Source organism: Lutzomyia longipalpis, chromosome 1, assembly GCF_024334085.1.
Source record: "Lutzomyia longipalpis isolate SR_M1_2022 chromosome 1, ASM2433408v1".
In the NCBI taxonomy this organism is placed as follows: domain Eukaryota; kingdom Metazoa; phylum Arthropoda; class Insecta; order Diptera; family Psychodidae; genus Lutzomyia; species Lutzomyia longipalpis.
This window is the reverse complement of record NC_074707.1, coordinates 1,791,164-1,804,280: the sequence shown is the minus strand read 5'-3', so window position 1 is coordinate 1,804,280 and position 13,117 is coordinate 1,791,164. Positions and strand designations below refer to the sequence as shown.

Here is a 13,117-nt window from a genome sequence, read left to right as displayed (position 1 = left end):
TTCTATTTAGATTATAATTAGTTTTATTAAGTTCTTTGTATGAATTTTAATGACTAAATGTGGTGTATAGAAAAGGGTTAAGGCCTTATATGTAAGCTTCACACGTGTTTAGTTGTAGTACTTAATTTCCCTTTTTTTATATTTTGCACAAAACTATTTTTGAGAAACACTGCCCTATAGAGATAAGTTTGATTGTGACGATGATGAAATTATCATTTTGAAGAGATGATATGCATTGAATGTGAAGTATGTAGTTATATGTATATAAAAAATGTCAATTACATATTCTCGAGAGTGAGATAAAATGTGTGGAAGGAGATAAGATTAAAAAAAAATCCTCTGCTATTTCTGAAGAAATTTTCTCTATATGTATTGGCTATACAAGATAATATAAATTGAGAGAAAGTTTTACTGGGAAATCTTTCTAAGAAATCACTTTTTTGTTTAATCTTTTCTTACAAAATGCAGAATATTTCTTTATTTATTATATAATATTTGTTTTTATTATCATTGCAGAGGTAAATATTAATAGGAAAAATTGTAATGTGTTTTGTGTAATTTGATTAATTTGTTAAAGTGTTATATTTTTTTTTCATCTATAAAAATTCCTTTTATTTTAGCTCCTAATCTCCCTCTTTTCGCCCAAAAAGAAAGCTTTTTCTTTAATCGCAGAAGAGAGATAATCTTCAATTTTTCTTCTTCTTAAAAGCTTCTTCTTTCTTACGGTAGCTGCACAAAAATCTTGCCTTTCTCCGTATTGGCGAGTGAGGGAAAAAATTTCTTTTAGTTTTCTCAAAGAAAAAGAAAGAAAGAAAACAATGTGAGCCAGGAAATGGCGTGTAAAAATTGAAAATATTTCCTGTAACTCCCATTGCGGTGAAACAAACAAAACAAGTATCGCAATTATTTGGTGTGATAACACATTTGACCATGATAATGCTCACAAATTTTGTACACTGATTTTTTCTTTACAAAAAAATTAACTTTCTTCTTCTACCCCTTCCTCCCTACCTTTCTCTGAATAACATTCCTAAATGCTAGTGAATGTAAAAAAAAAACATGATAAACTTAAAGAAAAAAAAATCACTTACGCAGTCGCTTTGAGACAACATTTCACAGATGGGCGCACTTCTTAAGCGATATTGTAGCTTATCTCTCTGCAATTTGCCTGGTTTGCTCCAGCGGAGCAGAGAGATATACATAATATTTTATTCTAGCACCGAGCTAGACTTTGACTGATTATCCTTCCTTGATCTTATTTAGTTTTTTTTCCCAATGGAAGGAATGAAGAATTAAATGAGGAGTTCTTGTTATAAATTCGTCGAATCGGCAGCAGCAATGCTTGTTCGAACATTTGATGATGGCGGCGGCGGTGCTGGGATCTGTGGACGTTTTATCTTTTGTTGATCCCCACGCGGAGATGGTGGAACAGCTCCAACATCTGCTGTGTCCGTTGGTGTTACCAAATCAGGCTCCACTTCGGCTTTTTCAGCCTTCAAATGCCTCCCATTGTTCGTCCCATCCCCACAAACATCAATTATTGCAACCTAAAAAAATGCAGAAATGTTAATTTCCATAATTCCCACAAAAACTCCAAGAAAAGGAGGATATTCAGGTATATATGGATAAAGGACCAAATTCGAGGAAACAATTTTAACCCCCATAATCTTCTGGAAAATCAATAAAGAATAAAAAATCGCGAAAAAGGTCAATTTTGTCTGTTTAGGGGAGACCGGGGCTAAAAAAAGTCAGTGAAAAATTTTAAAATGCTAATTTCTCTCAATTTATTGATTTGTCTTTCTAACAGATTTCTAACCTAAGATATTTACTTTAATTCAGTACAATTTTGATTTTCTGCCTCATTCATCCCCATTGAATATAATGAAAAATATGTTAGGTTAGAAATCCGGATAAATATTGGACAACCCAATATTTTTCAATAACTTTTAACCCTTGGAGGAATTTGCTGGCCAAAGTGCCCAATTCGACTTATTTCAATCGCCACAGAATTTAAATATATTAAACATTTCGTAATAAACTTTTCATCTGTGTACAGAAAATTTTCATTACTTCAATATCATCGAAAAAAAACTTGAAAAAATATTTTCTTTTGAGAGAAAATGAAGGTTAGAAACCTCAATCCTCCAAATGTTAATGATTTTTCTGCATAATTATTTGAAGCAAAATATGCCCCTTTGGGTAAATATAGTCAACAATGTAAATCATAATTGAACTTCGAAATTTTTGACATATTTTCTTACCTTTTTCCCGCAAAATAATGTGATTGAGAAAATTGCAAAATTCTCTGTTTTAGTGGCTAGAAAAATAAAATTCTTCATACCCTATTAATAAGTGAGAAATTTAGCTTGAAACTACAATTAATCTCTCAGGTGTGTAGTTCTATGACCCCAAAAGGTGTTCAAAAAGCCCGAATGCCTACCCCTTCAGCTTAGGCTGTTTTGCGTAAGAGGACTCTCTCTTCTCCCACAATGCACTGTTAGGGGTGTCTTTCGAGGATGGAGTCAGACCGCCTCGGCTGAGACAAGTGGTAAGACTCATCAGGAGTCAGAGCGTTAGTGTATGTGACATTTTGGGTACAGTGCCGGGAGTTGAAAGGGGGCGGAGTCCTCCAGATCCATGAAGCCCCTACTTCGGGTACTTCATTCAGAAGTGGGATCTGAACAGATCCCCAAGTGTGTAGTGTAAAGATGGAAAAAGGATTCAGCAATTCTCAAAGATAAGTATTCTTTTTCTAGTCGCAAAGATATGGCGTGGGCATGCATATATATGTATGTATATATGCACGTATGTATGTGTGTGAGAAATGGGGCCCATGAATGATGCTGATTGAGAACGAAAGAGTGGAAAATTACCAGTCATAGAAAAAGAACCCCAATACTAATGCAACTGAAGCTTTTCAGATCGCTAGAAAGAGAAGAAGAGAGAAGGGGAACGAGATCGACTGGGATCAGGAGAAAGTGAGGATTACTCATCGACTGACAAGAGGGTAAACGATAATTGCCGAAGGCGGTGAGTAAGCTTCAGGTAAATTAACCGAGCGAGTGGAAAAGAACGTTATTCACTATACATACAGTAAGTCCCCCGCATGTAACCAAAATTGGGTTTTAAATTATTGTAGGGGATCATTAAAGGTTCAAAATAAGCGTGGTCATTTCCCGGAAAAGCGCTGGGAAACCTACGAATTTTCCGGTTTTTGGTGTAACCTATATTGATTTATTTCTCAATTTATAGCAATCGTAGGATATTGCGATTGGTGTCAAATTAAAGCTATATTAATGCTTAATATTATATATTAAAACCGTTTTCCAAAATGCACTAGAAGGTGAAAATTCGGAAAGATTTTCCGAACACGCATTTTTCTTTCGCCTCCCATTTCCACAATATTGCATGGGACCACCTGGAACATCCCTTATTTTGTAGCATTTTTAATCCCCTTTCATTTGGTATAGCACTTGGTGGGGAAATCCACTGGGAAAACTCGCTACAGAATGATTTTCCAAAATTAAGCACATTTTCGCGTTGGAAGAAAAGAGATAAACGATTTCTCCTCTTTGATGTTTCCAGAATGTTCCCCTAGAAAAAAATTGTCCATCTCTTTTTCTCTAATGCGAAAACGTGCTTAACTTTGGAAAATCATTCTGTAGCGAGTTTTCCCAGCGGATTTCCCCACCAAGTGCTATACCAAATGAAAGGGGATTAAAAATGCTACAAAATAAGGGATGTTCCAGGTGGTCCCATGCAATATTGTGGAAATGGGAGGCGAAAGAAAAATGCGTGTTCGGAAAATCTTTCCGAATTTTCACCTTCTAGTGCATTTTGGAAAATGGTTTTAATATATAATATTAAGCATTAATATAGCTTTAATTTGACACCAATCGCAATATCCTACGATTGCTATAAATTGAGAAATAAATCAACATAGGTTAAACAGAAAATCGGAAAATTCGTAGGTTTCCCAGCGCTTTTCCGGGAAATGACCACGCTTATTTTGAACCTTTAATGATCCCCTACAATAATTTAAAACCCAATTTTGGTTACATGCGGGGGACTTACTGTATGTATAGTGAATAACGTTCTTTTCAAGTCCTGAGAAAATGTGTGAGTCATCAGGAGGACAAAGCATTAAGTCTTCTTTGTCGAGGCAAAGCACTCTGCGTTTCTCTCGGGACAAAGCATTCCGCATATCGCTCTCAGTCAAGCAACACGCGTTAAGTGAAAAGTGATTAGTGAAATGGACGAAGAAACTCTTGTGCAGTTCCAACGCTGGCTCACATCAACCAGGAGAAATAACCCTGGAGATGCCGAGGAGCAGGGTGAGGTCCCACCAAGGCTCAGTGAGACCGACAGCTCTGTATTCAGGGGTTTCCCGGAAACACGGGAATACCCCACTGTGCCGCTATTGGGCCTGTCCATAGGAAAAAGGGAAGTTGAATCTATGCTTCCCGAATTTAATCCGGACCAGGACAGAACCCTGTCAGCCCAGAAATGGGTTGAAATGGTCGAAAAATGCTGCGCCCAGTTCAGCATTACCAATGAACAAAAGGTAATCATAGCCACCATGAGGCTAAAAGGGGCAGCACGATCATGGCTGGAGGGAAACATGGACTTGGCATATACATGGCCCAAGCTAAAAGAGGCACTTTTAAAATTCTTCCCGGATGATGTGGACGACTTGAGCGCCATGGTGAAAATGGAGGCCACCCGCAAGAGGGATGAACCGGTGGAGGCCTATGTCATGGGCAAGTATGCCCTGGGCCAGCGCATTGGACTGTCTACTCGGTTAATAATAAAATACATAATCCAGGGAGTGCCGGGGCATGTAGAGCGCTCATCATTGACATGCACCAATCCCCAATCAATACCTGAGCTGATGCTGGCGTTAAAGCGACTCGATGACAGCAATCACAACTCACGCAATCGCTACTCTGTGCGTGGAACTTTTCGTCGAAGTGAGAGGAACCGCTCACGCGAGAGGGACAATAGAATGAGAGAACGACGCAGGGATCGCCGACATCTAAGCCGAAGCCCGAGGCGAGATCGCTCCCGCTCCTGTGAAGGGAGACACAAGCCGAACTATAGGGGAAGATCACGCGATCGTCAATATCGCAATTCATGGAAAGATGATGCTATCAAGACTGAGCGAAGGAAGCCCCAATCCGGACAATCGGGTGGAAGTCGCCGGGGAAATAGGCAGAAAAGATGTTTCATCTGCAACTCTGATGAACATCTGGCGTCTAAGTGCCCGGAGAAGAAGGATTTTCGGGTTAGGCTGGTGCATGAGCGTACCACCAGCCTAAGCCCCATCCGCAAATCGCTCACGCAAATCGAATTAGAAGGGAGGAAATTGGACGCACTCCTGGACAGCGGAAGCGACATCTCCCTGCTGCAGGAAAACGTGGCCACAAGTTTGGGATTGTCGAAGGAAGGACGTGCCATCCACTTTAGGGTGTATGGAGGAGGACGGAGGAAAACATTGTGGGCCACCAGCGCGAGAGTAAAATCAGGAGATGGGTACTGCAGAATTAAAATACATGTTGTGCCCCAAAAGTACCAACAATTTCCTTTGCTGCTGGGGCAAAATTATTTGGAAGCAAGCAAAAGGAGAAGTCAGACACTTATTCCCACTGTAGACGCGACAAGTGAGACACGTGAGGACCAAATGAGGAACAAGGTGATGCAGCGACGGGAATTGAAGATGGAGGATCTCAAGTTTGGAGACAAAGGTGATGACGTGGCTAAGGATAAGCTTGTGCAGCTGGTCAACAAGTACCGCACATGCTTTGCTTTGTCTTCCAAGGAGTTGGGACATAATGCTGAGCTCCCAATGAAGATCTCCCTCAAGGACAACGCAAAGGTGGTGAGATATGTCCCCTATCGCATTCCCCTGCGGCTGCAACAAAAGGTGGATGAGGCCCTAAAGGAGCTCCTAGACAACAACATTATCCGGAAGTCCACATCAGAATTTGCAAGCCCAATGGTGGCTCTGCAGAAAAAGAACGGTGATCTGCGACTATGTGTGGATTATCGTAAACTAAATGCACTGATTGTCAAGGAGCAATATCCAATGCCATCCGTAGAAGAGGAGGTGCATAAGCTGCAGGGAAAAGCAGTGTTTTCCACCGTTGACCTGATGATGGGATACCACCAGGTTGCCGTGGAGGAACAATCTAAATATCTCACTGCCTTTGTCACACCATCGGGGCAGTATGAATTCAATAGGGTGCCGTTTGGTCTCGCCAATTCCCCTGCAGTGTTCATGCGCACAATGAGCCATGTGCTAGAGCCACTAAAGGGTGATACATTGCACTGTTTTGTAGACGATATAATCGTAGCTACTACATCTGTGGAAGAAAATCTGGCGGTGTTGGAAAAGCTATTTGCTGAATTGGCGAAGCACAACCTGACTTTAAAACTCAGTAAGTGTAAATTCCTACACTCCTCCATTAACTTCCTGGGACATGACATCAATGGGGAAAGCATGTCACCGGGTAAAGCCAAAGTTCATGCAGTGGAACAATTCCCAAAGCCACAGAACCAGCGCCATGTGCGTCAATTCCTCGGACTGGCAGGATATTTCAGGAGATTCATCCCGGATTTCCAAAAGATTTCTCAGCCCTTGAGGGAATTGTTGAAGAAACAGAAAGGGGCGGAAGCTCATCAAGAGAAGACAATAACTTGGAGTGAAAGTCAGGAAAAAGCTTTTCTACAAATCAAAAAGCTTCTCACAAGTGAACCGCTGTTGACACTCTACAACCCAGAGGCATTCCATGAGCTACACTGCGATGGATCAAAGCTAGGAATAGAAAGTGTGCTAATGCAACGTACCGGAAACGACCCCCTACGTCCGGTGGCATACTTCAGCAGAGCAGCAACTGATGCAGAGTCCAGGTATCCATCATATGAAATGGAGACCTTGGCAGTTGTGGAATCAATGGAGAGGTTCCGCTACTTTCTGTTGGGAAAGCAGTTTAAAGTGGTGACGGACTGTAGTGCTCTTCAAATGACACAAAACAAGCACAAGATAAGAGACAGCGTGGCACGTTGGTGGATACGGATGATGGCATTTGATTTTGTGTTGGAGCATAGAGAAGGAACTGCCATGACCCATGCAGACACTCTTAGCCGATGCCCAGTACCTTTGGACGGGAACAAAGAAGATCCATGGGTAAGGGTAATTGGAATATCTGGTGAAGATTGGGTAGTGGCACGACAGATGGAAAGCCCAAAATTGGAGAGAATATACTCAGTGGTCACTGGGAAGTTGAAAGGAGAGGTGGATCAGAAACAAATTATGCAAGAATACGTGGTGCAGGACAACAAGTTATTTAGACGCACTCCCCAGGGAAATCGCCTTGTAGTGCCCCCAGGATTGAAATTCTTTGTGATGCGTGCAGCACACGATGAGCGTGGACACCCGGGAACCGACCGAACCATCAAGAGCATTCAAAAGGACTTTTGGTTCCCAAAACTTCGACACTTAACCCGAAAATATGTCAGAAACTGTATGAAGTGTGCCATGCATAAAGCCAGCCCAGACGAACATCGATACCAGTGGCACGTTATGCAGAAGAAACCCATACCGTTTCACACAGTTCATCTTGATTTCTGTGGACCTTTTCCACGTACATCGGGAGGCAAGGAACACATTCTGGCCATTGTGGATGCCTTCACACGATTCACCATTCTTCGACCTGTGGCTCGTCCCACAACACTCACTGCAACGAGGGCATTGGATGAAATATCACAATTCTTCGGACTCCCATGCATTGCAGTGAGCGACAATGGGTCTGCGTTCACATCTCGCGAATTCCAGGAATACTGCAATCAGAATCACATTCAGCATTCCCCTGTGGCTGTGGCCACTGCCAGAGCCAATGGTCAGGTGGAACGCATCTTCAGGGTAGTCAAAGACTCATTACGCTGCCTATCAGAAGATGAGCTTGGCAAGGATTGGGCAAAACATTTGCCGACTGTGCAATGGGCAATCAATTCATCAATAAATAGAGTAACAGGGGAGACTCCCTATCAGCTCTTGTTGGGGTACAATCCTCGACAACAACGGGAGAATCTGTTGTCATTTGCTGTAACCACCGCAGTAGAAAGAACAGACACTGCGATGGAAGACTTGCAGAGCCTAAGAAGCAAGGCTGAAGCAAGGATGTTGGAACATCAACGTGTTGAAGCCGAAAAACATAATCTGATGAAGAAGAAGCCCACACAATTCAAGGAAGGAAATCTGGTGTTGGTTAGATACACTGCTCCAGCGACAGGAGGATCAAGGAAGATGATACCCAGATACAGAGGTCCCTACATTGTTGCCAAAGTGGTGGGTCGCGATAGATATTTGATAAAGGACACCCCAGCTACACAAGTGACAATACGACCGTTTGAGGCCATATATGCAGCTGATCGCCTCAAGAGGTGTGGTGTTCCTGAAGGATTAGAGGAATTAGAAGAGGAAATGGAAGTGGATTTGAGAGATGACGATTTTTCTGAATAAAATGTAATAAAAGAACACAGAGGCTTTAATTTCTGGGATGAACTCGAGAGTGAGAAGTAGATCCTTGGAAATTAAAATATCGTTGAGTATCATTTCAGATCCAAGAGTTCATTGGCAGACAGAGTGCACATATTTGAATGTTGTAGGCGTGGTGAGTCAGACACATGCACGCACCATCTTGTGATCTTGAACGGACTCCAGGACAATGAAGGTCCAAATGTATGGAATTGAACAGCAGGGTAATCAAAGGGGCGAGCAATTGTCACTGTGTATTGCCTCTGGGACCGCCTGGCAGACGCGTCTGCCAAACTTCCTCCCAGATAGCTGCATGGCATTGTTCACCAAACCCCGGAGATAACCCCGATTAACCTGGATGTGTATGGGTGAAAGACCTGCACTTGCCTACAGGTGGAACCCGAAAGGAGATGGCAGTAAAGGAACTTCAAAGACAAAGCTAGCTCAACGGATATGTGAGAACATCAATATGCAGTATACATGCTTACAGAAGGAACTGTTGAAGCAGATTGAAGAAAGGCAAAGGGCCTTGGGACCCGAAGGGTAACATGTTACTAGGAAATTGGTAAGCGTGCACGCTAATAATCAGAATGACCCGAGTAAAGGAAAGGAACTTTCAAAGAGATACAGGCCAAGCTTAGGTTAGCTTGATGGGATAGGATTACTAGGTTAGTAGATGGGAGAGAGAAGAGTGAGGTGGGGTTAGAGATAGGCTGATGTCCTCCACAAATCATTGATTCATTTAATCTTTCGCCGAGGACGTCGAAATTCAGGAATGGCCGAGTGTAGTTCTATGACCCCAAAAGGTGTTCAAAAAGCCCGAATGCCTACCCCTTCAGCTTAGGCTGTTTTGCGTAAGAGGACTCTCTCTTCTCCCACAATGCACTGTTAGGGGTGTCTTTCGAGGATGGAGTCAGACCGCCTCGGCTGAGACAAGTGGTAAGACTCATCAGGAGTCAGAGCGTTAGTGTATGTGACATTTTGGGTACAGTGCCGGGAGTTGAAAGGGGGCGGAGTCCTCCAGATCCATGAAGCCCCTACTTCGGGTACTTCAGGTGGAAAATCCTTGGAAATGTCGGAAAATCCCACGAGTTAATTTACCCCACTGGTGAGTAAAATTGCCCGTCGTAAAAAACGTAAGAAGTGGAAAGGTTCAGGAAAGGCTCGAAAACTCATAATTTCCCAATGGAATAGGGTAAAGTGATCTGAGACAAAATTGTAGGCCAGGCAATTTTTTGCCTTTTGGGAAGTCCTGCAGATAAGGACTTATGCAAATTGATTTTTTTGCCCCAATCTCCCCTAAGTGTTTCAAAATTTTAAGATTTCTGTGGCGATTTCTTATTCTTTATTTACTCTCCAGAAGATAATGTGGATGAAAATTTGTTTCTTCAAATCAGAAACTCATCCATATAACCCTGAATAACCTCCTTTGAACCTTTCTGTCTTACCTGTTGCTTATCCACATTGTAGATATGCGTCCTCTCGAGAACAGTCGGTGTATTGGGATCCTTATTGGTGTTCCCAGTGCTCAAACGGAAGCTCTGTGCCTTCTTCACATCACCCACACTACTCGGGATCCCCGCGGGTATCTGGTTGACCTCCTGAAGGGATCCTTTGTAGCTAATTGGTCGCATTAGAGTTGCTGGTCTCTCGGGTATGGCGGGCTTCTCACCCTGACTATTTGGCCTAATCACAACATCATCCTCATCGCTACTCTTACTCCTGGCCCCCTCGGTGCTCCCATTCTTTGGTGCAACACTCGTCCTGGGCAGGGCAACGGGCTTCTGTGGTGTCACCCCCGTCACTGTGCCCGCCTTGGCACACTTGTACGCCATCCGATTGAGTGTCTGACACTCTGCCGACATCACAGGTCGCGGTGGTTTCTCGGGTTTTGCGAGATTCTCCACACTACCACGTTCGCGACTCTTCACCGCCGACGGTGGGGTCTGCGATGATGTCTCCTTGCGACTCCTTTGGTGATTATTACTCTCCTCACTCACCTTCTCCGTACGCGGACGCTCCCCACGCATATCCGGCGGCGTTGGGGCTCGCGGCTTATTGTGCCGCCGACGCATTGGCAATTTAGGGCTCCCCTGGGGTGGACTCGATTGATCGGACAGCGAACTATTTGACTGACTCCGCTTCACTTGATCACCTAACAATATTAGACTAGTATCGTGACTGCTGCTGCGTGAATGTGACTGATAGTGACCCGTACTGCCACCCACATTATTGGCATTCGCTGTTGCTGCTGCTGCTGCCAGTGATGCTGCATTCATTGACTTGGACATGCTATCCATACCTGAAAACACCGCATTTACTACAATTTCTTCCACTCTGTGAAAGTCTCCAACATGCCATCACCGGTTAATTTTATTGCCAATACATATTGTCGATATTACGCAAAATGATACTTTTGGGGAAATTTTGCATTTTATTAACGGATTATATGCTGTGTTTTCCGTAACAGTGTGATTAAGACAATCTACATGGTGTTGTGAGATTGTTGGTATTAAGTAACAGTGAAATATGCTTTAAATCTCTTTTTTTGTAACTTGTTTAATTTTTTTTCGTGTTAGAATATTGTGTACAAAAACTACCAAAATAATCATAAAAAATGCGAAGAATGCTCTGAATTAATCTCCTTCACTAACCTGAGTTTAAAAGAGTCGAAGCCGGGGGCTCTCGATCACCGGATGCACCACTATTCTCCGGAAAGAGGTCATCTTTTGACATTGTAAGGTAAAAATCAAAATCACCATCAAAGAAGAAATTCCAATCGGACACAAGCAACTCCACAATTATATTCACAGCCGCTGTACTATTCATATTCTGTGCATAGTCTGTGTCATCACTCTCTCTCGCCCACAGCAAATTCGGCGACATGACAATCGCAATATTCTGCGATGACATCTTATTGTGGGCATTCTTCTGTGCCAGACACGAGAGAAATTTGGTGAGATAGCGCAAATTGTAGTAATGCCCCTCGGGCAGTTGATTGATCGCATTGAGAATTGCACTCTTTCGCTGTGCCTCCGTTGGCCGTTGTGCCGCCGCCACGAATTCATTGTACAAACGAAACGTCAACAGGGGATCCGGAAGATCGCGCAGGTAGGACTTCAAGACGCCCGCAATGACGTGAACATCCTGATATTCACGCGGAAGATGCGGACCAATTACGTGGGCGTCTATCGCGGAACGCATTCGCTTCAATTTTGTATTAGCTACGAAAAAAAAAAACAAACGTGAAAAGTAAAAGGTTTTTGCTGCACTCATGCATACATCTGCTGGTCATTTTGTATGAAATGATTTTCTTTTGCATGTTTTTAGCCTTTTTCTCTCTCTCTCTCTAAAATTAGAAAATTTTCCTTTTAGGGGAGGAATTGTTAATTCTGGGATGTTCTAATATTTTTTTAATCAGTTAAAGAATATTCTTAAAGAGCTTAGAAATTACTTAAAGTATTAAGGTGTTTAACCAACAATTTTTCCATATAAAGTTCTATGAGAAAAACTAATAGAATTTGTTGATTCTTAACGTTTAAGAACTTTCAAAAATAAAGCTTGATGATATTCACAGAAATTCCTTCTTAATTAAACAAAATTTCACTTTCAAGTATCATAAATTAAGCCTCAATTCCATAATAAAAAATTCTTACCTATTCTATCTTTTCATCTTATAAAGGATCTTAGAAAATTCATTATTCTTATCAAATAAGAAAATTTTCTAGTAGCCTAGTTTCGAGGTGAAAATTCACTACATATTCAGACTATAGATTCCTTAAGAAAGACTTAAGTTATCTTAAGATTCTGAAGTTTTCTGAAGAATGCTTTAAGCTTTCATAAGTTTTCTTAAGGTTCCTTAAAAAAAAGTTAGGAATTCTTATGAGAAATTTAAGATTTTTGTTTTCTTATGCAAAATTTAGGATTTCTTAAGTAAATCGGGCTAATTGCTTATTTTTTGTGATTTTTACGAATATCGATGTCCAAAGGTGATCAGGAAAAATCATCGAAAAATGTGCATTTAGCCTAATTCAGCCTGACTGAAGAAATCTTAAGGTTCGCTTAAGAAAACTTAAAACAACCAGAGTTGTCTGACAAGTGACTTTCACTCAAAGTCTGTATAAATTGATTAATTACGTAATTCTTAAAGAGATTGAAAGAAACCCTTCTTTAATTGCTTTTCTTTATTTTTATTTTATCGACTTTAGTGCTTTTGCAAATTTTCCTTTATTAACTTATTATCAAAATATCGGATCTTTTATAGCACAAAAATGTGTCTCGACTATGAAGTCTTAAATCCGTCTAAAATTGCTATAAAATTGGAAAACAGAGTCCTGATTTTCAGCATTTTAAAACTGCTTGCGAGGCTGATAATAAAATTAGGCCTTAGATATTATCTAGATATTTTATAACTCTTTCTGTCTTCCACAATAATTGAACTTCTTGTTAATTAATTACGAACTGTTGAGCAAAAGTTTCTTTAAAATGTTTTCCTTTGATAAATAATTCTAATTATTTTTATTACTTAGGGGAGACCGGGGCTAATAAAATCACTTAATGGTTTGGAAAAAGCCTATAATA

General features: G+C 41.4%; 1 protein-coding gene across 1 annotated transcript in view; it reads right to left on the bottom strand.

Annotated features, from left to right (window-relative positions):
- Positions 1-343: 343 nt before the first annotated feature.
- LOC129786429 (rho GTPase-activating protein 92B) overlaps positions 344-13,117 on the bottom strand; it is a 21,974-nt gene continuing 9,200 nt past the window's right edge. Inside the window, exons 5-7 of the mRNA XM_055821453.1 lie at positions 11,191-11,760; positions 9,985-10,838; positions 344-1,547 (exon numbers count right to left, since the gene is read on the bottom strand). Of these exons, the coding sequence (XP_055677428.1) occupies positions 1,311-1,547; positions 9,985-10,838; positions 11,191-11,760 (1,661 nt within the window). The 3' untranslated portion in view covers positions 344-1,310. The remainder of the gene's footprint in view (positions 1,548-9,984; positions 10,839-11,190; positions 11,761-13,117) is intronic.